Source organism: Dromiciops gliroides, chromosome 4 (genome assembly GCF_019393635.1).
Source record: "Dromiciops gliroides isolate mDroGli1 chromosome 4, mDroGli1.pri, whole genome shotgun sequence".
Classification (NCBI taxonomy): domain Eukaryota; kingdom Metazoa; phylum Chordata; class Mammalia; order Microbiotheria; family Microbiotheriidae; genus Dromiciops; species Dromiciops gliroides.
This window is the reverse complement of record NC_057864.1, coordinates 127956572-127978294: the sequence shown is the minus strand read 5'-3', so window position 1 is coordinate 127978294 and position 21723 is coordinate 127956572. Positions and strand designations below refer to the sequence as shown.

The following is a 21723-nucleotide window of genomic DNA, read 5'->3' as shown; positions in this document are numbered from 1 at the left end:
GTTGCATCTGAATCTTTGTGACCCTTGGGGCTTCTTGGCAAAAGTACTGGAGTGGTTTGCCATTCCTTTCTCTAGCTCATTTTGCAGATGAAGAAACTGAGACAAACAGGGTTAAGTGCTAGTACATGTATGAGGACAGATTTGAGCTTCCTGACTCCAGGCCGGGCACTCTCTCCACTGAGCCACCTAGTTGTCCCAGAGTAAAGATAGCTTGAGATTTTTTCATTATTTGTATAGACAATGTCATTAGTCTTGACATAATAAAAGACATGTCAAAAACATTTTGATGGACCATTACTAAATTAAATATTCAACCGAACAAAACAATTTCTTTCTTGTCAATTTTATTGAAAAATAGTCATCAGTGAGATCACAGATGAGAGGCAGTGTGATTTGATGGAACTAATGAAGGAATTGGATTTGTTTGCTTGTATTTTGCCTGGGCAATGAGGGTTAAGTGACTTGCCCAGGGTCACACAGCTAGTACATGTCAAGTGTCTGAGGCCAGATTTGAACTCAGGTCCTCCTGAATCCAGGACTGGTGCTTTATCCACCGGGCCACCAAGCTGCTTCAAAGGAATTGGATTTAAAAGATTTGAGTTCAAATGCTGCCTCTAGATACTGACTTGCTCTATGGCTGATCATTGGCAAGCCATTTAGTCTCTCAGTTTCCTTATCAGAGAAATAGGGATCACAATAGTGATACTTCCTCCCTCCTGGGGTTATTGTGAGGAAAGCACTTTACAAACCTTAAAGAGCAATTTAAATGATAATTGTTATGATAGCTAGATGTTAGGAGATTGGAATGACAAGAATATGAGGTAGACTTTTTATATATTTAAAACAACTGATTTTTAAAAATGATTGCTTTAAAGCTAGATTGCTCTATTTAAAGGTATCTTGTTCTTAGGGTATAGGATGCTGGTCTCAACACTGGCTGACTAGTAATGAAAATAAAAAGCATTCAAAATGAAAACTCTGATTTCCCTAGAAGTGGAAGCTTTTGTATCAAGCTGAAACATATGGGCATGTGTTGAATCACTGAACTTTTTTCTTATTTAAGTGAACTATGAAGCACAGTACCTAAAGTTGTGATTGTATTCAATCTCGTTTTCATCAATCTTGATAAAAGGCTGCCCTCTTTTCTGGTAGATGTCCTTCTTTAAGATGCTTTTTAAGCTTGGATCTAATGTTTCAGGAAGATTCTGGAAAAACCCCAGCAGAGGTAACTTGCAAAACTGATATCACAAGGAACAAATATGTCAAAAGAACATTATGTTTTCATTTATTTATTTATTTAACTTCCCTAGCTTGTCATATTAAAAATCTGTTTTGATAAGTTTGGCTCACGAAAGGCAACTGGAATGGGCTGAGACCAAAGAGCTTCACTTTATAGGCAGTTCTGAGGAAATTAACATTTCAAATGCAACAAACTGGGTTAAACTCACTGGGTTAAACTTTCTAATGTGTATTTTCCTCCCTGTCAAAGTTACACCTCCCATCTTATTTAATAGCCTCCCAGTACATAAGCAGTACCCATGAGATCTCTGTTAACAGTATTGGCTAAAGCATTGTTGTCTAAATACCTTTAAGAGAATACATCCTCCAGTTTTCATAGCATTTTCAATGACTTTAATATAATTAGTGTCACCAATAATAAGTTCCTGCAGTCTGCCACCTTCCATCTGACGCAGCCAATTGTAGGCTTGTTTATGCGGATCAATTAGCAGAGGCCACAGCAGTCCACTCTTAACCAAGATGGCATTTTCTATTGAATACTGACCAAGGGGCAAACCTTGATTATGCCACTGGCGCATCTAGAATGAAAATATTAGTATTTTCAATACATTACAAGCCTTTTTCATAATTTTTAGAATTTTAGCACCAGATTTCTATGAAATGAGAGTTTATCTTTTAATTCTAGAAAATTAATAGCAATTGGTACCTGCCATAGGGATTTGAGTTCGTGGTTTTGAACATTTTGACTGGGTGATTAGCCAGTAGCCTGTTAAATATGTTTGGAATTATTCCAAAACAAGAACACATAATAATCCCACATTGCTAGGGTCACATGACAGATAATGAATTTAGATTTACTGATTGAACTGCTGAGTACGAGGCATGTATTTAACTCTGTGTTTAAAAATAGTGCCTGAAAGTGAATGAAATCTGAAAATTTTATCAATGCTCAGACAAAACTGAGAGGGTACCTAGAAAGTAGAAAACAAATGGCTCTTGGATCACTAGATGAGAGTGGTTGGAGGATGGTAGAAAGAAAATGGTGCAAATAAGAGACAAAGTCTGGAGAGAAGTTGTGATTGTGACATTATATCCCAAATTTCAACCAAAATGTCCCCAATTTGACTTCTGGAAGACCTAGAACCCTGTAATATCATATTTCTAGAAAATACACCAAAAAGGTTGTATCACCCATTCATCTGTAAAACACAAATACCTCATGCTGGTTTCCCATGACTTCAATTAAAGAAAAGTTGGCAGATTTAGAAATGTTATTTTCATCACAGAGCTTTTCCCATTGATTCACAATTAACTGGCGGTACTCAGTTGGGAACACTCCACTGTAGACGATGCATGCTGCTGAAATAAGTATATCACCCACAATTCCTTCTAACCGATGGTCTAGTAAGTTCACTGTTTCTTCCCATCGACTCTTAATGCCCAAAGAAAAGTTAAAAAAAAATTAATAACAGTTCATAATTAAAAAAAAGATACTATTGTACATTTTTTTAAAATGAAAAAGTTATCTTTAAATTGTATCTATCATACAAAATGACTAATATGGTAATATTTTACATAATTGCACATGTATAATGTATATCTGATTCCTTACTGCCTTAGGTTGGGGGGAAGGGGAAGGAGGGAAGGATAGAATTTGGAACTCAAAATTTAAAATAATAATGTTTGTTATAAAAAAATAAATTATATCTATCATTTCCATTATGCTAACATGCTGGAAAAGTAAAAGGTAAAGTTCTTGTTTTGGTTCTGTTGCTAACTGGTCATTTTACTTATCCATGTCTTATTTTACTCATCTGAAAGAGGAGGGTTTGTTTAGATAATCTTTAAACTCATTTCCATCTCTAAAATTCTATGATTTCTGTATTGCCAAGACATACCTAACTCTCTAGGGCAGTCATTTCCAGCCTCCCAAGTATGTTACCCTATTATTATTATTATTATTTTATGATAAAATGACCTGCTATTCTACACCCAATGTAAAAATAATGGGAATCTTATAGGGAAATAAAACTTCATTTTAAAATTCATGTTAGAAAAGGAGAGAAAAAGTAGACAGTTTGATGTAGACAATAGATTTTATGGAAAGCAGATACAATTTCCAAGTAATGCCATACATGTCTAAAAAGATCTAGGTGTATATACAGGAAACTCACTGGCCATTCCAAATATTTACACACACACACACACACACACACACACACACACACACACACACACACACACACACACGGAAAGAAAAAGCAAGAAAAGGAGGATTGATACCAAAGAGAGGGATGATTCTGCAAATAACAGCATCAGAGTGATACCATGAAAGTTCAGAATGAACAGATATTGACCTTTTCAGCTGTTTTGTGAATAAGATTAGAGGGAACAAGACTGTTGGAAGTGGATGGGACAATGACAAAGGAAAGTGGAGAGAAGACGGAAGTAGTCAGCTCTTATTTTGCCTGTTTTCTTTGACATGAAAAATGCCCAGAGTCACACAGCTAGTAAGTGTGTGAGGCTGAATTTGAACTCTTCAGGCCTGGAGCTCAATCCACTCTACTACCTAGATATATACACACAGAGACACAGACACATAGCTAGTAAGTACCTGAGGCCACATTTGAACTCAGGAAGATTAGTCTTCTTGATTTCTGTGCCACCTAGTTGTCCCTTAAATGTACACACACACACACACACACACACACACACACACACACACACACACACACACACACACACGCAATCTTCAAGCAAAAGCTGGATGACCAGTTAGTCATCAGGGATGTGGTAGAGGGGAAACCTGCTCAGATCCAGATTAGATTTGATGCCTTCTGAAATCCCCTCTAAATCTGATATTCTGTGATTTTCTGAATGCCCCTTCTTCTATCATTATGTTTTGCCCATTCCTGCATTTGGACAGAGCAAATCAGGACTACGACTTTGCACTTACTCAGATCTGGATGGTCCTAAGCACTAAGAGCATTAATTAAATAGATAATCTTCTTTTAAAATTCTGCTGAATCTTTTTTATATGTAGTTTGATCAGGAATAGCTATAAAGACCACGAATCTTCTAAATCTAGTCTTATTGGAACTGACTTGTGATTATGATAGGAAATCAGATGTGGAGAGTCAGATGAGGTCAGTTTTCCCCCAGAAGAGGAAAGTAACCCCTGGAGTTCTTCAGAGAAAGGATTTGTTTATAAGTTAAACAAACAATGATAAAAATAATAAACTTTATGATCATGTGAATTCTGAAGAAAAAAAAAAAGAATAGTGATACCCTCTCATCTTCTAGAGCTGTTAGTAAAATGCAGGCGCTATGTAAGCGCTTTGTTGTCAGTTGTTTCCGGTCAGCTAAGAATTCTTTTTCAGAAACACTGTCATTGTAGGCGAATTGTAAAGTATGCAAATGCTCTTCGATCTGAAAGTCAATGTAAATGAGAGATTAAAATTGTTCACTTAGCTTAACCATCTCAACTTTTACTCATATGTTGGGGTTACCAGCTGAGGGATGGAAGGGGTCTGTGAGGGAATTCAGTGTAACCTTATGATGTTATCAATTGAGAGAACTGATTTATCCACATTCACACATAGGTAGTAAGTAGGCACATAGCCATGATGTAAAACCTTGTCCACCGATTCACTGATTTAAAATCTAAAGATTTTTCTGCTTTATAAGGCTGCCTCATAATCCATTCCACTTTAAATAATGGTGTTCCTTATGGAAAGACGGGTTCTGAGACCATAGTAGGATTCACATTGTAGTGATTAATTTTTCTTATTGTGTTGGAAGATAATAGATAAACAGGGTCAGGGGATTTGGCTGGAGACAACCCCTTTGTCTAGCTATCCTAGGGTCATGTTGATGTGGGATGGAATTTGGGGTCAAATTGATTGTGAGTCATCCCAAAAGAATGACAAGACTCAGTGATTCAGTTTCCCAAGTTTTATTGCAATACTGTAGGTAACCACGGGAAGAGAACCAGAATATTGGAAAGGTATCTCTTGAATAGTGAAAGAAAAGACAGTTATATTTATAGTATGGATAAATTGATTATCAGCCTCATTATAATAATCTCCACCTTGGGGAAGTACAAGGGAGGGCCTATCCTACTCATTATAATATTCTTCACCTAGGGGTGTTACAAGGGAGGGCTTATCCTAATTTGGAGTTTCTGGGGTCCTAAGCCAACCCCTGAGGTGGGTACCTTTTTCAGTGGAGGTGTGTTTTGGGGGTTTACATGTCATAAGGTGAATCTGGGGACAAATTTGGCTTTTTCTGCTCATGTCTCTTTCTGATTCCCATGGCTAGTTTCAAAATATAATCATTTTAATATCCCACTGTCAAGCTTAAGGTATATACAGGTTATAATGAACAGGATACTATCAGAAAAACCTGGAAAGACCTACAAAATATAATCATTTTTCTTTAGAATTTCTATAGCCTTGTCATTTCCTTTACTGTTATTTTGACCTGACCCGTTTTGGTCCATTATGGATACTGATCACTGTGGGTACGAGAACCTAGCATTTTGACTTGTAAGTTATCCACTAACTGGGATCTAACTCCCTTTTGGAGCTCATATCTGAATTAAAACTTGGATCTTAGGTTTTTCTATTAACCCCTTTTTGCCTCCTACATCAATGTGGGGACCCATCTTTCTACCAGTAGATTGGTTGGTTGTGTAGTGTTCCCAATTTAGAGGCCACTGCACTTCCCTATGTTGCTTCTCATTATTCATGTTAAAGAGAATAAATGTCTCAAAATAATTCATTTATATATAATAAGAGGAAAAAGTCCTGTGATATTGAGCCCATGATAAACTAATATTTATTTGCATATATACCTTCTCTCCTATACCAGATTGTAAATACTAAATGATTTCTAGAACTGTTCCAAATTATGATTATATGATATTAATATGATATGATATGACAGCACTGTGATTCTTGTTAGGAATGTGTGATGAAATGGTAAAGTTAAAAATACTTAATTTTTCTTCCTGATATATATATATATTTGCAGGGCAATGAGGATTAAGTGACTTGCCCAGGGTCACACAGCTAGTAAGTAACTGTCTAGTGTCTGAAGCTGGGTTTGAACTCAGGTACTCCTGAATCCAGGGCTGGCGCTTTATCCACTGTGCCACCTAGCTGCCCCATTCCTGATATTTTTTGCCCAGATGGTAAAGTTATTTGAAGTTAAGGACAAAATAACAAAATAAGCAAATAAGATTCTTACCAATTCCAAACCCTTTTGTTTTTCTGCCAGCTTTTCTCGACCAAGCTGGAGTACTTTTTGAGCTTCAGCTACTTGGCGTTGTTTTGGTTGCAACATCTACATAAAAAAGTTGCAATTTTGAACATGATTAAGGAATAATGATTAAGTATTATTTTCATGCCCAAAACTCCATCCATATTTAAAATAATGTCACATCTGCCAGCCCTTAAAATGAAACTGCTTAGAATAATGATAGCAGAGTTGATTGATACATTTTCCAATTAACTACTGGTAAACAAATACATTAATGATGTTCTAATCATATGATCCAATATGTCTTTATTGTTGTTATTCAGTTGTTTCTGTTGTGTCCAACTTTTCGTGACCCCATTTGGGGTTTTCTTGGCAAAGATACTGGAGTGGTTTGCCATTTCCTTTTCTAGTTCATTTTACAGATGAGGAAACAGAGGCAATCAGAATGAAATGATTTGTCCAGGGTCACATAGCCACTAAGTGCTTGAGGCTAGATTTGAACTCCATAAGATGAGTATTCCTGACTTCAGACCTCACGCTCTATCCACTGTGCCACCTAGCTACTCCCAATATGTCTTATAGAGGGCTAATGAGGGGGAACTACCTTGTAAATGAAATGACTATATTATGAAGGAAAAAAAATACCCTTTGACAAGGGAGTTCAAAATGGATCAGTCTTCAGGAAAATTCTACTCTCTTGAGAATTAACAAGTAGTGGTAATGGTGAGGTTCCAGTGTATTTGACTCAGTGAGAATTTGATTCTCTTCTAATCTCGTTGTAATAATGCAGACAATACTCTCTTTCAAAACAGTAACATTAAATTTGCCATCATTCAGCTTCCACCTGGACATCTTGGAATCACAGGTTACTTTAGACTCAGGAGCATCCTTTGTCTGGCTTTGCATCATCTAGTCATGGTATAAATGCACAGGTGGTCTAGCTTTTCTTGGCTGAGGTTTATGTTAATTCAGTGGTGATCTGCTATTTTTACACTTTCATGTTGGCAGAAATAATATATAGTTATGCCAAAGGCTAACTGGCTATGCAATCCTCAACAACAGGAAATATTATCACACTGAACTTTTTGCCCATATTTTTCTAATTGAAGAAGAAAGCAGCCTAGAAATTTGCTCCTAAGAAGGAATTTATTTAACATGGGAGAAGAAATAATAGCTTTTCCTGTATTTACGTTTTTAAAAAAATTAAAAAAAATTTTTTTTTTAGTGAGGCAATTGGGGTTAAGTGACTTGCCCGAGGTCACACAGCTAGTAAGTGTCAAATATATGAGACCTGATTTGAACTCAGGTCCTCCTGAATCCAGGGCCGGTGCTCTATCCACTGCACCACCTAGCTGCCCCTGTATTTACTTTTTTGTTTGCTTGTTTTTTTGTTTTTGTGGGGCAATGGGGGTTAAGTGACTTGCCCAGGGTCACACAGCTAGTAAGTGTCAAGTGTCTGAGGCTGGATTTGAACTCAGGTACTCCTGAATTCAGGGCCAGTGCTCTATCCACTGCGCCACCTAGCTGCCCCCTGTATTTACTTTTTAAAATGTTTTATTGATATCTTTTTTGTTTTTGCATCACAGTAATTTTCCCATCCAGAATGAACCCTTTCTTGTGACAAAAACGAAACAAAAAACCTAAACCCAAATCAAAAACTGATTAGGCAACAAACTCCAACACACACTGTCAGATAAGACCTTTTTGTTGGATTATTTGTTGTTGTTGAATATTATGTCCTGGCCGTCTCTGACCTCATTGCCATGAGGAAGAACATGTTTTATTATCCTTGCTCTGGGATCTTCATTCATGTTTCCATTATGCAGAGATCAACTTCTTTTTTAGCGATTTTTCAATTTACACTGTTGTAATGACTGTATAAATTAATCTCTTGGTTTTGTTTATTTCATGCCACATCAGTTCATATAAATCTTCCCTCAGTTCTATGAATTCTTGACAATTGTCATTTCTTGCTTGACAAAAATATTTGATTGTTAATATACCATAATTTTTTTTAGCCATTCCCCAATAGATGGGCAGCCCCCCTTTGTTTCCCATTATTTACTATCACAATGAGTGATTGATATTTTTGTACATATTGGACTCTTGATTCTATATCTGGCCTCTCTGGGGCATATACTCTGCAGATGAGGTGCTGGGTTAAAGAGCATTGACATTTAATCATCTTTTTGGGGGGTATAATTCTAAAATGAAATGCACAATTATCACACTACTTCACAGCTGAAATCAATTGTGAATCAGCATGCCTTTCTTCCTGTAGCCCTTTCAGTAATTACCTTTCCATCTTCACCAATCTGCATGGAGATAAAACTGTATCTGTTTTTTTAAAGCCTTACCTCAATCAAATGCAACTTATTCAAATTAATACTCAATCTTTGATTCCTTTCTGTTGAGATATTGCTGTTACTCTTCACAAAGGACAGAATCAAGTAGTACATCACCCTCCCCCTCCCCCCAACAAAAACCAAAGAATAGCTTCCATCCTACCTACTATAAACCTATAGAAATATAAACATTCCAGTTATGTTGGTCATTGTTTAACTTTCAGTAAGAAGCAAACAATAGACACTAGTCTGCAAGGTATGATTCCCATAAGTGGCTGTAACATGTGAACTGTTCCACTTCATATTGCAGAAGAATCTTCTAAAATATTTGCTTTGATATGGTGCAGTTGTGACTTGGTGATCTTATCACCTACCATGGGTTTAATTCTCTTTATGCCACTAATACCCAGATCCTTCTAACTAGACCTGGTTTGTCTCTTAAGCTGCCTACCAGACATTTGAAACCAGATGTCCCATGGGCAACTTAGACTCATTGTGTCTGAAATGGAATTAATCTTTTGCCAAACCCACCCCTTTTCTGAACTTCCTAATATGTCTTGAGGAATCCACTATCCTTCTATTCACCTGGGTTTGCTATTCAGACTAATCTTCATCCCCTCCTTCTTCCTCACTCTTCATATCCAGTTGTCCACCAAGTGATGCCAAGTCTATCTCCACAGTTGCCAATCTGTCTTCTTTCTATTCACACAGCAGCCTTCCTAGTTTAGGTCCTCAGCCCCTCTGACTTGGATTATGTTACAGTAGTCTCCTAATTGCTCCCCCTGCCTCAAACCTCTTCCTCCCCAATCCATTTTCTACCCAGCTGCCATAGTGATCCCCGCTAAAGTACACACCTGGCTCTGTCACTCTTGCTCAACGAAATCCCTCTTGTTTCTAGAGTTAAGTAAAACCTCTTTTGCTGGGTACTGATACTCTTTTACAACCTGTCTCCAATCTATCTTTCCTGTCATTTTAGACATTATTCTCTTTTATGCACCCCATGGTCCAATCAATCAACGTTTATTAAGCACCTACTATGTACCAGATACCGTGCTAATTGCTGGGGATACAAAGTGATGCAAAAGACAGTCCCATCCCTCAAGGAGCTTACAATCTAATGGGAGGAGACAATATGCAAACAAATATATACAAAGCAAGCTATATACAGGATGCCTACATGCAGGATGGAGAGGAAATATTTAATAGAGGGAAGGCATTGGAATTAAGAGGGGTTGGAGGATTCCTATAGAAGGTGTGATTTTAGATGGCATTTCAAGGAAGCCAGGTAGTCAGAGTAGAGGAAGGAGAGTACTCCAGGAATGGGAGACAATGAGAGAATACCTTTGAATGTACTGAAGAGTCTAGTTCCTGGACTGGCTAGGAGGCCAGTGTCATTGGATCAAAAAGTGTACATCAGAGGGTAAGGTATGAGAATGGGAAGGTAGGAGGGGGCTGGGTTAAGGAGGACTTTGAATGCCAAACACAGAATTTTGTATTTGATCCTAGAGGCAGTAGGGAGCCAGTGGAGTTTAATGAGTAGGGAGATAGGTATAGATATGCATTTTAGGAAAATCACTTTAGTGCCTAAATGGAGGATGGATTGGAGTGGGGAGAAACTTGAGGCTGTTTTCCTTGCTATTGCTCACTTATTACATTTAACCTCTCTCTTCTGGGCCTTTTAGTAAGCAGTTTGCCTTTCCTGAAATACTTCCTTCAAAACCCCCTTTATTATGTAAAATCTTTCCTGATTCCCTCCACATCCTCTAAACTTCTAATTTCTCCTCATTCCTTGTTATATTCATATTGCATATATTTTGTACATACTTATCTATGTACACCTGTTGTCTCTCTCTACAGGATGTAAGGTGATTGATGGCAAACTGTTCTATTTTTGTCTTTTTATTTTTAACACCTAGCACAGCACCTGGCACATAGTAGGTACTTAAGAAAAATGCTGGTTGATTGATTGAATACAGTTTCATAATGATATAATTGGCCCAAAACAAAGGAAATGTGAAAGTAGGCTGAAAACTTAAAATATTCTCATCTGAAAACAAATGTGATTAATCAAGATGTTGTAATTACATCCTGTTTTTCTTATGCCCTTCCAAAAGAGATGCTTGATGAAAGCTTTTGATGATGATACAACTCCCTGTTGGTTCATTCTACTCATCCTTTTTCAGCTGAGACTACTGAACCATGTCAGTTCCTACATCAATAGATTAATAAGCTTATTCTCTACCAACGGAACTATAATAGAGTTGTGAAATCTGGTCCTGGGTAAGTGTTAAATAGGAACATGAATATCATTGAAACAAGTGTGGGGAGATGATGGGAAATTCCTAAGTGGAGCAAATATCACAATTTAGGATATAGGCCTTACATTGTGATTCTTGTTTTGCCTTCTATTAAGAAAAATTTTATATTTTGCCAGAAGGCAAGTAATTATTCTAGACATATTTTTCTGTGTTAAATTCCTATACAATTATTCTACATAGTTAATTAACTCATTTTTAGAACTTCCAAGAATTGTTTTTATTTTTTGTTTAAAACAATCCCCCCGCCCCAATTATCAAACATTTATTTTTTCCTTCTCCCACATCCTCCCTTCTATTGGAAAGATAAAAAGAAAGGTGCAGGTTAATGGAGGGAGGGAGAAACAGTGATTATTGTCATTGGAGTATACCACCAAACACTTGGAAAGGAAGAGGAACTAGATGAGCAATTTGGGAAAAAGAACAAAAATCTGGATGATATAGTGTTGATGGAGGACTTCAGTTATATAGACATTTGATAGAGCAGGGCTTCTTAAACTTTTTCTACTTGTGACCCCTTTTCATCAGAGAAATTTTTATGTGACCCCAGTATGGAGATATATAAAATAGGTAGACATAACCTTTTGCTGTTGCCCACATTTTTTGGGACCCCCACATTTAGTTATGTGACCCCATGTAGGGTCACTACCCACAATTTAAGAAGCTAGGTGCTAGAGCTCTTTGCTAGATGCAGATCAGCTAATAACTTCTAGACCTCTCTTAATGACAATTTCACCCTTCAAAAGGTATAGGAACCAAACAAGAACAAATTCTAGTCTAAATCTGATCATGACCAATAGGGAGAAACTTGTCACTGGGATAGAAATGATGGGAATCGGGGCAGGTAGGTGGCACAGTGGATAGAGCACTGGCTCTGGATTTAGGAGGACCTGAGTTCAAATCTGACCTCAGACACTTAACAATTACTAGCTGTGTGACCCTGGGCAAGTCACTTAACCCCAATTGCCTCATCCAAAAAAAAAAAAAGAAAGAAATGATGGGAATCCTGGGGGGAAGTTACTATCCTTCTAGGATTTACGATAGAGAGGAAAACCAGATATAGCCTAATGTGTACCTGAAATATTAGGAAAATAAATTTCAAAGGATCTGGAAGGATAAATAGGATTCCATGGACCAAATAGGGGAAGTCAGCCTAGTAGGGATGCAAGATGTTCAAGAATTAAATTCTTAAAATTCCTACAAGGAAGAAAAATGGGATTTGTTTGAAGAGAAAAATTATGTACAAAGAGAAAATTTTATTCATGAGATATACAGAGGAAGGTCCTGGAATACAGTGTAGATCCTCCCTGGAGGAGTAAAGGGAGGACCTAGAAAAGAGCTGTTAGATGGAGGAGCCATATAGATGAAGTCATGGGTTTCCTGAAGTGTAGTAGGACCATGGTTCTCCCCATTTGTTCTTTTATATAGGGATTAGGGTGTTTTTGTTTTTGTTTTTGTTTTCAGGGCAATGAGGGTTAAGGGACTTGCCCAGGGTCACACAGCTAGTAAGTGTCAAGTGTCTGAGGCTGGATTTGAACTCAGGTACTCCTGAATCCAGGGCCAGTACTCTACCACTGTGCCGTCTAGCTGCCCTGGGATTAGTTTTTCTTAAAGGGCCACAAAGCTGTCCTGGGGACCCAATTGACCCCTGGGTAACCTATGGGCTTAAAAAGTTCCACTTATCTGGAGTCAGGGCCCCACCACTTTAGTAGATGCCTGAAGACCATGTGAAGAGCCACATCCTGCCCTGCAGACCAGCCAAGCTTCCACGTGGAGCAAAGTGGGTGATCACATGCTGAGAAGCTAAGGGCTTCTGTATCCTTCTTGCATATCCTTGCTGGGTTAGGGTAAAGTAAATCTACCTCAATGGAACCTTAACTAAGAGAGTGGGGCTTAGGTCCACCATAACACCAGATATCCCTATGGCACATTCACACTGGAGAATCAATCGCAATACATCTTGTCCTTTAAGGATGTGAAGAAGACATACCTTCCGTACTTCATGGTAGTTATTTAAAGCTATCACCCACTGGCACATGGAACAACAGGCAACAGACACATGAGCAATCTTTGTTGGGTTGAAATCAGGTAAACTTAAATATCTTCTCAGTCTTGCAAATGCCTAGAGGGAATAAAGACCTCTCTGTTATATGAGAAAAGTGTTCTGGAGCTGACGCACACCTAACAACTGCTTTTGTTATAGAAAAAAGGGATTCCCTGGAATCTTCTGTTCCTCTCCCCTGGAGTAGAGCCCCTGGGCAACACCCACATCCAGAAAGATGCTGGTGCTCTGCTGAAACTATCCCAGGAAGAACAAGAGCTTTGACTTAAAGCATGTTCTAATGGTTACTTGTTAGATTTGCCTTGTTTTTATTCCATAGGAGATAATTTAAAACATATGAATACACAACTCAGGCATGCAACCTTGAAAAACCCAAACCAAATCAAAACTTACTCTTTTGGTACGATAGTAATTCTCTGGCCTGGTTGACAGTCGGTCAACTAGCACTTACTAAGCACCTACTATGTTCTGGACACTGGGCTAAACACTGAGGATTCAAATAAAGGCAGTCCCTGCTTTCAAGAGCTCACAATGTAATGGGGGAGACAATATGCAAACACTATATACAAACAAGATATAGATGAGAAAAACTGGGGTGGTCTCTGAGGGAAGGCACTGAAAATAAGGTCTAGGAAAGATTTCTCACAGAAAGTGGGGCTTTGGTTGAGACTTGAAGGAGGTTGGGGATCTAGGAGATAGAGATGAGGAGGGACAGAGTTCCAGGCACGGGGGACAGTCAGTGAAAATGCCTGGAGACAGGAGACAAAAAGCATTGTGTGCAAGGAACAGCAAGGAGGCCGGTATCACTGGGTTTGAAGAGTATGTGTATGTTTGGGAGGGGAGAGTAAGGTGTAAGAAGACTGGAGGGATAGGAAGGAGGTAGATCACGAAGGGCTCTAAAAGACAAATAGAATTTTATAATTGATCCTGGAAGTAATAGGGAACCACTGGAGTTTACTGAAAAGGGGAGTGACATGGTCAATGTTGCATTTTAAGACCAATTTAATACTGAGTGGAGTATGGACTGGAGAGGGGAGAGACTTATTACATCCAGTAATAACACCCAGTGCAGTCCAACTCGAAGCTATTGCAATAGTCAAGGCATGAAGAGATGAGGGCCCCCCATCAGCAGCAGGGCCAGAAGAGAGAAAAGGGGCACTTGTGTGAGACATGGTACTTTCTTTTTTTTTTTTGCAGGGCAGTGGGGGTTAAGTGACTTGCCCAGGGTCACACAGCTAGTAAGTGTCAAGTGCCCGAGGCCGGATTTGAACTCAGGTCCTCCTGAATCCAAGGCCAGTGCTTTATCCACTGAACCACCTAGCTGCCCCGACATGGTACTTTCTTAGTTGACAACTGATTGAATACAGGGAGTGAGAGTGAGGAGTCAAGTGCTTGCCCCATCTTCCAACTAAGCCCCCAAAGGGTAAAGATGACATTCTAGTTGAATAAGGCATGACTGTCCTGCTTTAGGCAGCTATAAGACTGGGAATAGGCTTCTTCAGACTCTTGGCCTGTTTTTCAAAGCGAGAAGTTAATGTCATTAAAGCAACCAAACAAGGCGCTTAGCACAGTGCCTGGCTTGTTCTAGGGTCTATATAAATGCTTATTCTCTTCCTTTCATCCCCCATCTACCTTCCAGGGTTTTTGTGCAGATCAAGTAAGATAATATTTGTAAAGCACATTGCAAACTATAAAATGGTTTATAAATGCTAGCTGTTGTTATAATCACCATTAGGGCAAACAGCTAAGAGGGACCCCTAACAATCTCCAGGAAAATTTGAACAGTAGGGGAAACCAAAGCTTCCAGGGAAAGAAGAGGTCCCTGGGATGGGGTTGCAAAGAGGGTCTGATGCTCTAGGAGGGGCTTAGGGTTTGATTCTCTTTCCTGCCTTCTTCTGTCTCAACTACCCTTTTCCCTGAGCAGACTGTGCTTGGAAAGAGAACTCCTAAATTTGGCAAAGCATTTTATTTCCCATGTAGCAGCACAAGGCCTCTCCCCTACAGGACTCAAGGACCTGGACTGCCCACATCTTGACTCATAGGGCAGTCCACCATACTTTCAACCTTGTCCTCCTGTCTGTCCCTCAAAGGGAAAGTTTGAAAAAAGACTAAATACATAGATCATTGGACTGGGGAGGCAGTCACCCCTAGGAATGCAAGGACTTCCAGCAAAGGTGGAGAGAGGCTGACCCTTTCCCTGACCTTGTCCTACTTCAGACTTCCCCTATTTCTGGGCACCTCTTAGGCAAGACTTTCCCAACTCACTGTTTATTGGTACTGATACTGCCAGTATTCTGTCACTGGTCATCCCTCACAGTAAGGCATTCTATAAGGTCCCCAAAGGGACACCTCTGTTTGAACAGAAGTTACCCCTTGTCAGATTGAGTCACACAGAAGAGCTTTTTGCCTTACTCCCAGGCTGGGCCAGATCTCAGATCCCATCAGATGTGACTTCTGACCTAAGCCTTTCACTCCCCAAATAGCTGAATTCTTCCACAAGGATGAACCTCTTCTGGTTTCTCTCATTCCCCACCCCTCCCCACCCTGCCCCAAGTCACAGCTCTGTCCCTTTTCCCCCAGTGGCCTCTTCTTCTACCTTCTTCTTTAAAGGAAGTCCTGTCAGTAGCCCTTTAAATTCCTTCAATCTAGGGCATTTCCCCCTCCACTGAGCATATCTCTGACCTTAGTCAAAATCCCGTTGCCTTCCTCTAGTAACATTTTCATTCGTGAATCTCACTTTTGTTCTAAATTTTTTCAAAGTTGGGACATAGACCAAGAATATCCTTCTCCTACTCAAAGCCCACCAGTCTAACTTGACTTTCCTTTATTATTTAAGTAGGTCCTAAAACCTCAATGAGTTTTTCCCCCTGGATTTATCAGTTGGAGGAACTGATTGTTTCATAACTTTCAAGAGGCAGATAACGGTGGGGATAAAGTGTGGTTCAGTGGGCCGAATTTGAAGTCAGGATGACCTGGGTACAAGTCCCACCTCACATACTTATTGGCTGTGTGACCCTGGGCAAGCCATTTAAACTCCATGTACTTCAGTTTCCTTATCTGTAAAATAAGAAGGTTGGACTGAATGGCCTCCAAGGTGCCTTATTTTAGAGTCAGAGCACTTGGGTTCAAATCCCAGTACTGCCCCTCACAGGTGGTATGACCTGGGGCAAATCACCTGACCTCTGTGTACCTCAGTTTCCTTATTTGCAAAATGAAAAGATTGGACTCTATCAAGTCTAAGTTCCCTTCCTGCTGTAAACCCTACAATCCTACACCATTAGCCAGTTTGAGCACAGAACTTTCTTGGTTACACTGTGATCTTCATTTCCATCAAGGATACACGTGCCTTTGGCTCCTAAGCCAAATATGCAATTTGATCTATGCTATTCATGTAGAGCTTAAATCCCTTCCTTCATGAGGTTTTGACTTTTTACCCTTTCAGGTATGCTGTCCTTATCCAGGTTAGTCAGTTTTTTGAGGAATCCAGGATCTGCAAGGAGTAGTTTCGCAGTTACCCAGTTAGGTTTCTTTTCCAGAAGGACACAAACTGCATTCATGACAGTCAGTACTAGATAAGGCGGGTGTGTGTACACTCTGTAAAAGAAACAACAATTGAAGTAAAAAAACATTCAGTGCCCGTTAGATGACAAATCTGCTGGGCTCTGAGGCTCAAAGCTGAAAACGACACAGTCCTTGCATTTAAGGAACTCTCATTCTGCCAAGGACCATGACTTATACATTCAAATACTCTAATACTCAAATGAATCTAGGATCTCCTCCACTTGGAACATCCCTCCAATTATGTGGATTGCAGTCCATCTATGGCTATCCATCCTGTGAAACTCTTGTCCATATCCTCCTATATGTTTGCTATGGGGATCCACCCAATGTGCTAGAGACCTTTATGGATTTCTCCAGAAATCTGAAGGGTCCCAGTGGTTGTCAATCTAGCATCCTTTTGTCTCAGTGTGTCATCATACCTTCTTTTACTCCTTTCATACATTTCCTTGATATTTTTTTACTCCTATTATTTAAAACTCCTCTGGTTACAAGTTGGAGCCTTCTCACACCTACTGTGAGACTCTGCATTGCCTTCTGTGTGATACTCATTTTAAATTCTTCAGACACTGTTTTATTCTATGTCTTGTTTCCATAGAATAAATTTGGTAGAATGTTGTATTCAAAAACAAAGGTATTTGTTTCCATGTGAAACTTGGGAACATTTAAAGAACTGGAGGTTCTTCACTTGGTGTTGCGTTATTGTGTCAGAAGGCTTTCAGTAGGGTAGGGGCACCTATCTTCTTGCAACTCTAATAACTGTCATCTGGCGCATTAGTTGCTGATTTGAAGTGATTGGGTTTGGGAATTTTGTTTGAAACCTGACTTGCTTAAATAGATGTTTTTTGATTGAGAGTCTAGTGAGTCAATCAATAAGCATTGATTAAGTGCTTCCATGTGCTGGGCACTGTTGGGTACTAGGGCCCTCATTAGGTACTCATTTTTAAAACAAAATGCCCTCAATTCCCTCAAATTCAGTTGGAAATATAACTCTAAATATATTCATTTAAAATCGAATAGGATCATATTTTAAAATGCTCATTTACATTTAATTGTTAGCTTTTTTTTTACTTAAACAAACCTAGAAAAATGGTTAGGCATAGAGAGTGGCAGGAAAGCCAGAATAATATTAAATTATAAAGGCGGTGAATGAATTTAGAAATTAAATAACAAACTTGGAAAATTACCTTATTTCAGATATGTCATTTTTGTCTAGGGCATTCAGAGCCACAATTGCTTCTTCAAAAGCTGGTATCACATTACTTAGCTCTTCTTGTGTTTTCTACAGAAAAGGTACAACACCAAAAATAAGTGACTATTAGTTATAATTAATAAATGGCAAACAAGAATGTTTATTGATTGAACACAGAATGTCATTAGTTGAATTTATTTGCACTATACTTTTATTAGCTTAAGAAGTGTATTGAATATACATTATATACAGATAAGGGAGAGCATTAGAAGGGTAAAGAAAAAAGGAAGGGGAAAACCAAAAAAGAGGTAAAAGAGATAGGACAAAGAGAAGAAAAAGGGGAGAAGAGAGATTAGGGAGAATGCTATAGATAAAATGTCTATTCATTGAAAGCATAAAATTAGAGAGCTGAAAACATCAGTAGTTCTCAGGAAATAGGTTAAAAGTTCTAACGTTTACTAGCTTGAAGTTAGATAATAGATTTTCTTAGAGAAGCAAAGTTTCCTAATAGCTGTAGGTTAATCCTTCGAGAGCCTTATTTTTTTTTTTGAGGAAAATCTTTCTAGAAATGTTTAAAGTTTAAATGGGTTTACCTTTGTAATTACTCATTAATTTAACAAATGTTTACTAAGCCTTCCTATGTGCAAGACACATTGTAGTAGTGTTCGGTTGTGCAGGTGGAAGAGACTACAAATGATGATACTGACAGACACAATCATAAGGTTGGTTTTAACTGTTTTTGTTTTTGAATAGAATATCTGGTGTAAAGAAAGACTTTAAGACTTATATAAACTGATATATAGTGAGGTGAGCAGAACCAGGAGAACATTGTTCACAATTACAGCAATATTGTTTGATGAAGAAATGTGAATGACTTAACTATTCTCAACAATACAATGATCTAAAATAATTCCAAAGGACTATTAATGAAACATACAATCCACCTCCAAACTTCTTTCGAACTGATATTAATGGAACACAGACTGAAACATGGTATTTTTCACTTTCTTTCATTTTTTCTTTTATTGAAGTTTTCTTGTATAAAATGACTAATATGGTAATGTTTTACATAATTGTACATGTAGTATAACCCATATCTGATTGCTTACTGCCTCAGGGAGGGGAGAGGCAGGGGAAGGAAGGAGGGATAAAAATTGGAACTCAAAACTATAAATAAAAATGCTTATTACTTTTTTTTAACAGAATGACTTTAAGGAATGGCAACCTCCCTCTGCCCCACCCCCATCTTTAGAACATTAAAATTTTTCTCCCCCTGGGATCAGGATCCTTAAGTGCAAATCCTGAATGTGAAAGGTCACATGAACTATGTACCATATCATTTAACTTCTCTGAACTTCAGTATACCTATCTATAAAATGGTAATAAAAATACTCATCCCACCCTACCTGATAGAGATGTTGTAAGGAATGCTTTTTTATGTTTTATAAGTTTTTATAATTCTGGTGCAAGGGAGCACTTAAGGTGAACTTTGAAGGATAGAATGTACTTTTAAAAATTATTTTAATTATGAACTTAACAAACACCAGATAAAATAGGTATTTCCATATATATAACAGAACAGAAAAAGAGGGTTGTATATGAAAAGGTGCAGGTTTCTAATATGTATTTACAATTTACTTTACTTCTAAAGTACAGAATAAATTCAACTTTAATAATGATAATGAATTCCAGAGGTAGATGAGATCTCAGAGCATTTAGTCCAGCCACCTCATTTTTTTTTGGGGGGGGGGGCAGGGGCAACGAGGGTTAAGTGACTTGCCCAAGGTCACACAGCTAGTAAGTGTCAAGTGTCTGAGACCGGATTTGAACTCAGCTCCTCCTGAATCCAGGGCCGGTGCTTTATCCACTATGCCACCTAACTGCCCCCAGCCACTTCATTTTATTGATGGGAAGACTGAGGTTAACTGACCTAGCCTGCTTTAGGTGTTTGTAACACTCATGTTTTGAAAGGTAGAACCCGGCTGTTCAACTCAGTATACAGGACAATTTGGGTGCATGGAATTATTTTGATGGAATTTAATACTACCTCAGCATACTCTTCTACAATTTGTATTTCCCGAGCCATCAGTTCTTCATCCCCTTTCACAAGGATCTGTACTTGTTGTACAACTTGTGAATCTCTTTTTAATTTTTCCATGAGTATGTCAGTTTCCTAAAGAAAAAGAAACCAAATATATACATATTTTTTTTCCTTAGAAGCCATCTGAAATAGATCAAAGTTTTCAATATTCCAGGAGTTAGTAAATTTATCAAATCACCTAGGATGTGTTTGTGTCTTGAGTTCAATACAGAACAAAATTTCCTTCAGACAATATTTGTGAAGAATGATGATAACTGATTTCATAATAACATAAAGATCACATGCTACCAAAACAAACTCCTGACTGATGTCTTAAAGATGCAGGAAACCCATAGTTAATATCTATTTCCGGTGTTTTTTTTTTTTTTAGTGAGGCAATTGGGGTTAAGTGACTTGCCCAGGGTCACACAGCTAGTAAGTTTTATGTGTCTGAGGCCGGATTTGAACCCAGGTCCTCCTGACTCCAGGGCTGGTGCTCTATCCACTGCACCACCTAGCTGCCCCATTAACGTCTATTTCCAAGCAAGCATACCTTAGTTTTTTGTTCTATTTGGGGACCGAGGATGAGAAGCTCTTCATGCATTTTTGAAACTAGTGCTGATGCTTCCAGAATCTTTGAGAGGCCATTATTAAAACGTTCCCTGAAGAAGGCAAATATCAAAGAGTTATAAAGTGTTTTTTTGTGTCCTTCGATTGACCCATTTACTGGAAGAATGCAGTACTGAATTTTAAAACCATTTTGCATCAAAAAATACAGCTAATAAACACTCCAGAATTTGAAGATGATGACTATCAGTCACTGGAATTTCTCAAGTCCCCACTGTGTACCCAGCATGGTAGTATAAGCCCAGGAGGTGTTTCCATGGAAACAGAAGACATGATTCCTGCTGTGTGAAGTTCATAATCTCCAGGGGAGATAGGATATAATAATATACAGAAAGAAAAATACTAAAAAGTACAAAATGTGCAATTGTACACAACTAGATAAAGGAGGTTTGTGGTAATGGAGACAATGAGTTTCAATTTCAGGGATGCCTGGGAGGGTTCTATCCCACAAAATAAGACCTCCCATTAGACTTACTGATACTTAAAATTCCTCAATTAGGACTACACTCTGTTGGCTTAAGCCAAATGGAGCCTTTGTCAATTGCTTGCTACAATGCAGGGCATTGCGGGAGGTACAAAAGTAGTACAAGATAAGGTTTCTACCATAATGAAACATGTGTCTTAATTGGTAAGATGTGATTAACATATGTGAATTAATAGTACAAGATGGAATATTATTAAATGCTCTAGCTCATGGTACACTAGACATCGGAATTCAGAAATTAACTTCAATCCCAGAGAAGCAATTCAATCAATAAAGGCATTTGATCACACACTTAGAGGTGTAAGGGAGCCTTAGATGCTCCTGAATTCAATTTCCCATTTTTTATAGATGAGGAAACAGAGGCCAAGAAAGGTGGTGACTTGTCCAGGGTCACATGGCCAATAAATGTTTGAGGAAGCATTCAAACCAGTATTCTTGATTATAAGTCTAGCACTCTACTCAGAGAGCTACTTGGCTTTGATGAGGGATGCCAGACCTGAAAAAAATATTACTAATACATTCCAGTGCATAGGGTGAGGAGAGATCCTAATAACAATTG

The 21723-nt window shown here is 38.4% G+C and overlaps 1 protein-coding gene across 1 annotated transcript in view; it reads right to left on the bottom strand.

The window, feature by feature from the left end:
• The window catches only part of DNAH14 (dynein axonemal heavy chain 14), a 362777-nt gene that overhangs the window by 68306 nt on the left and 272748 nt on the right, over positions 1-21723 (bottom strand). Inside the window, 10 exon segments of the mRNA XM_044003178.1 lie at positions 1084-1205; positions 1587-1817; positions 2456-2671; positions 4528-4668; positions 6490-6585; positions 13152-13283; positions 16658-16817; positions 17969-18063; positions 20021-20146; positions 20607-20715. Of these exon segments, the coding sequence (XP_043859113.1) occupies positions 1084-1205; positions 1587-1817; positions 2456-2671; positions 4528-4668; positions 6490-6585; positions 13152-13283; positions 16658-16817; positions 17969-18063; positions 20021-20146; positions 20607-20715 (1428 nt within the window).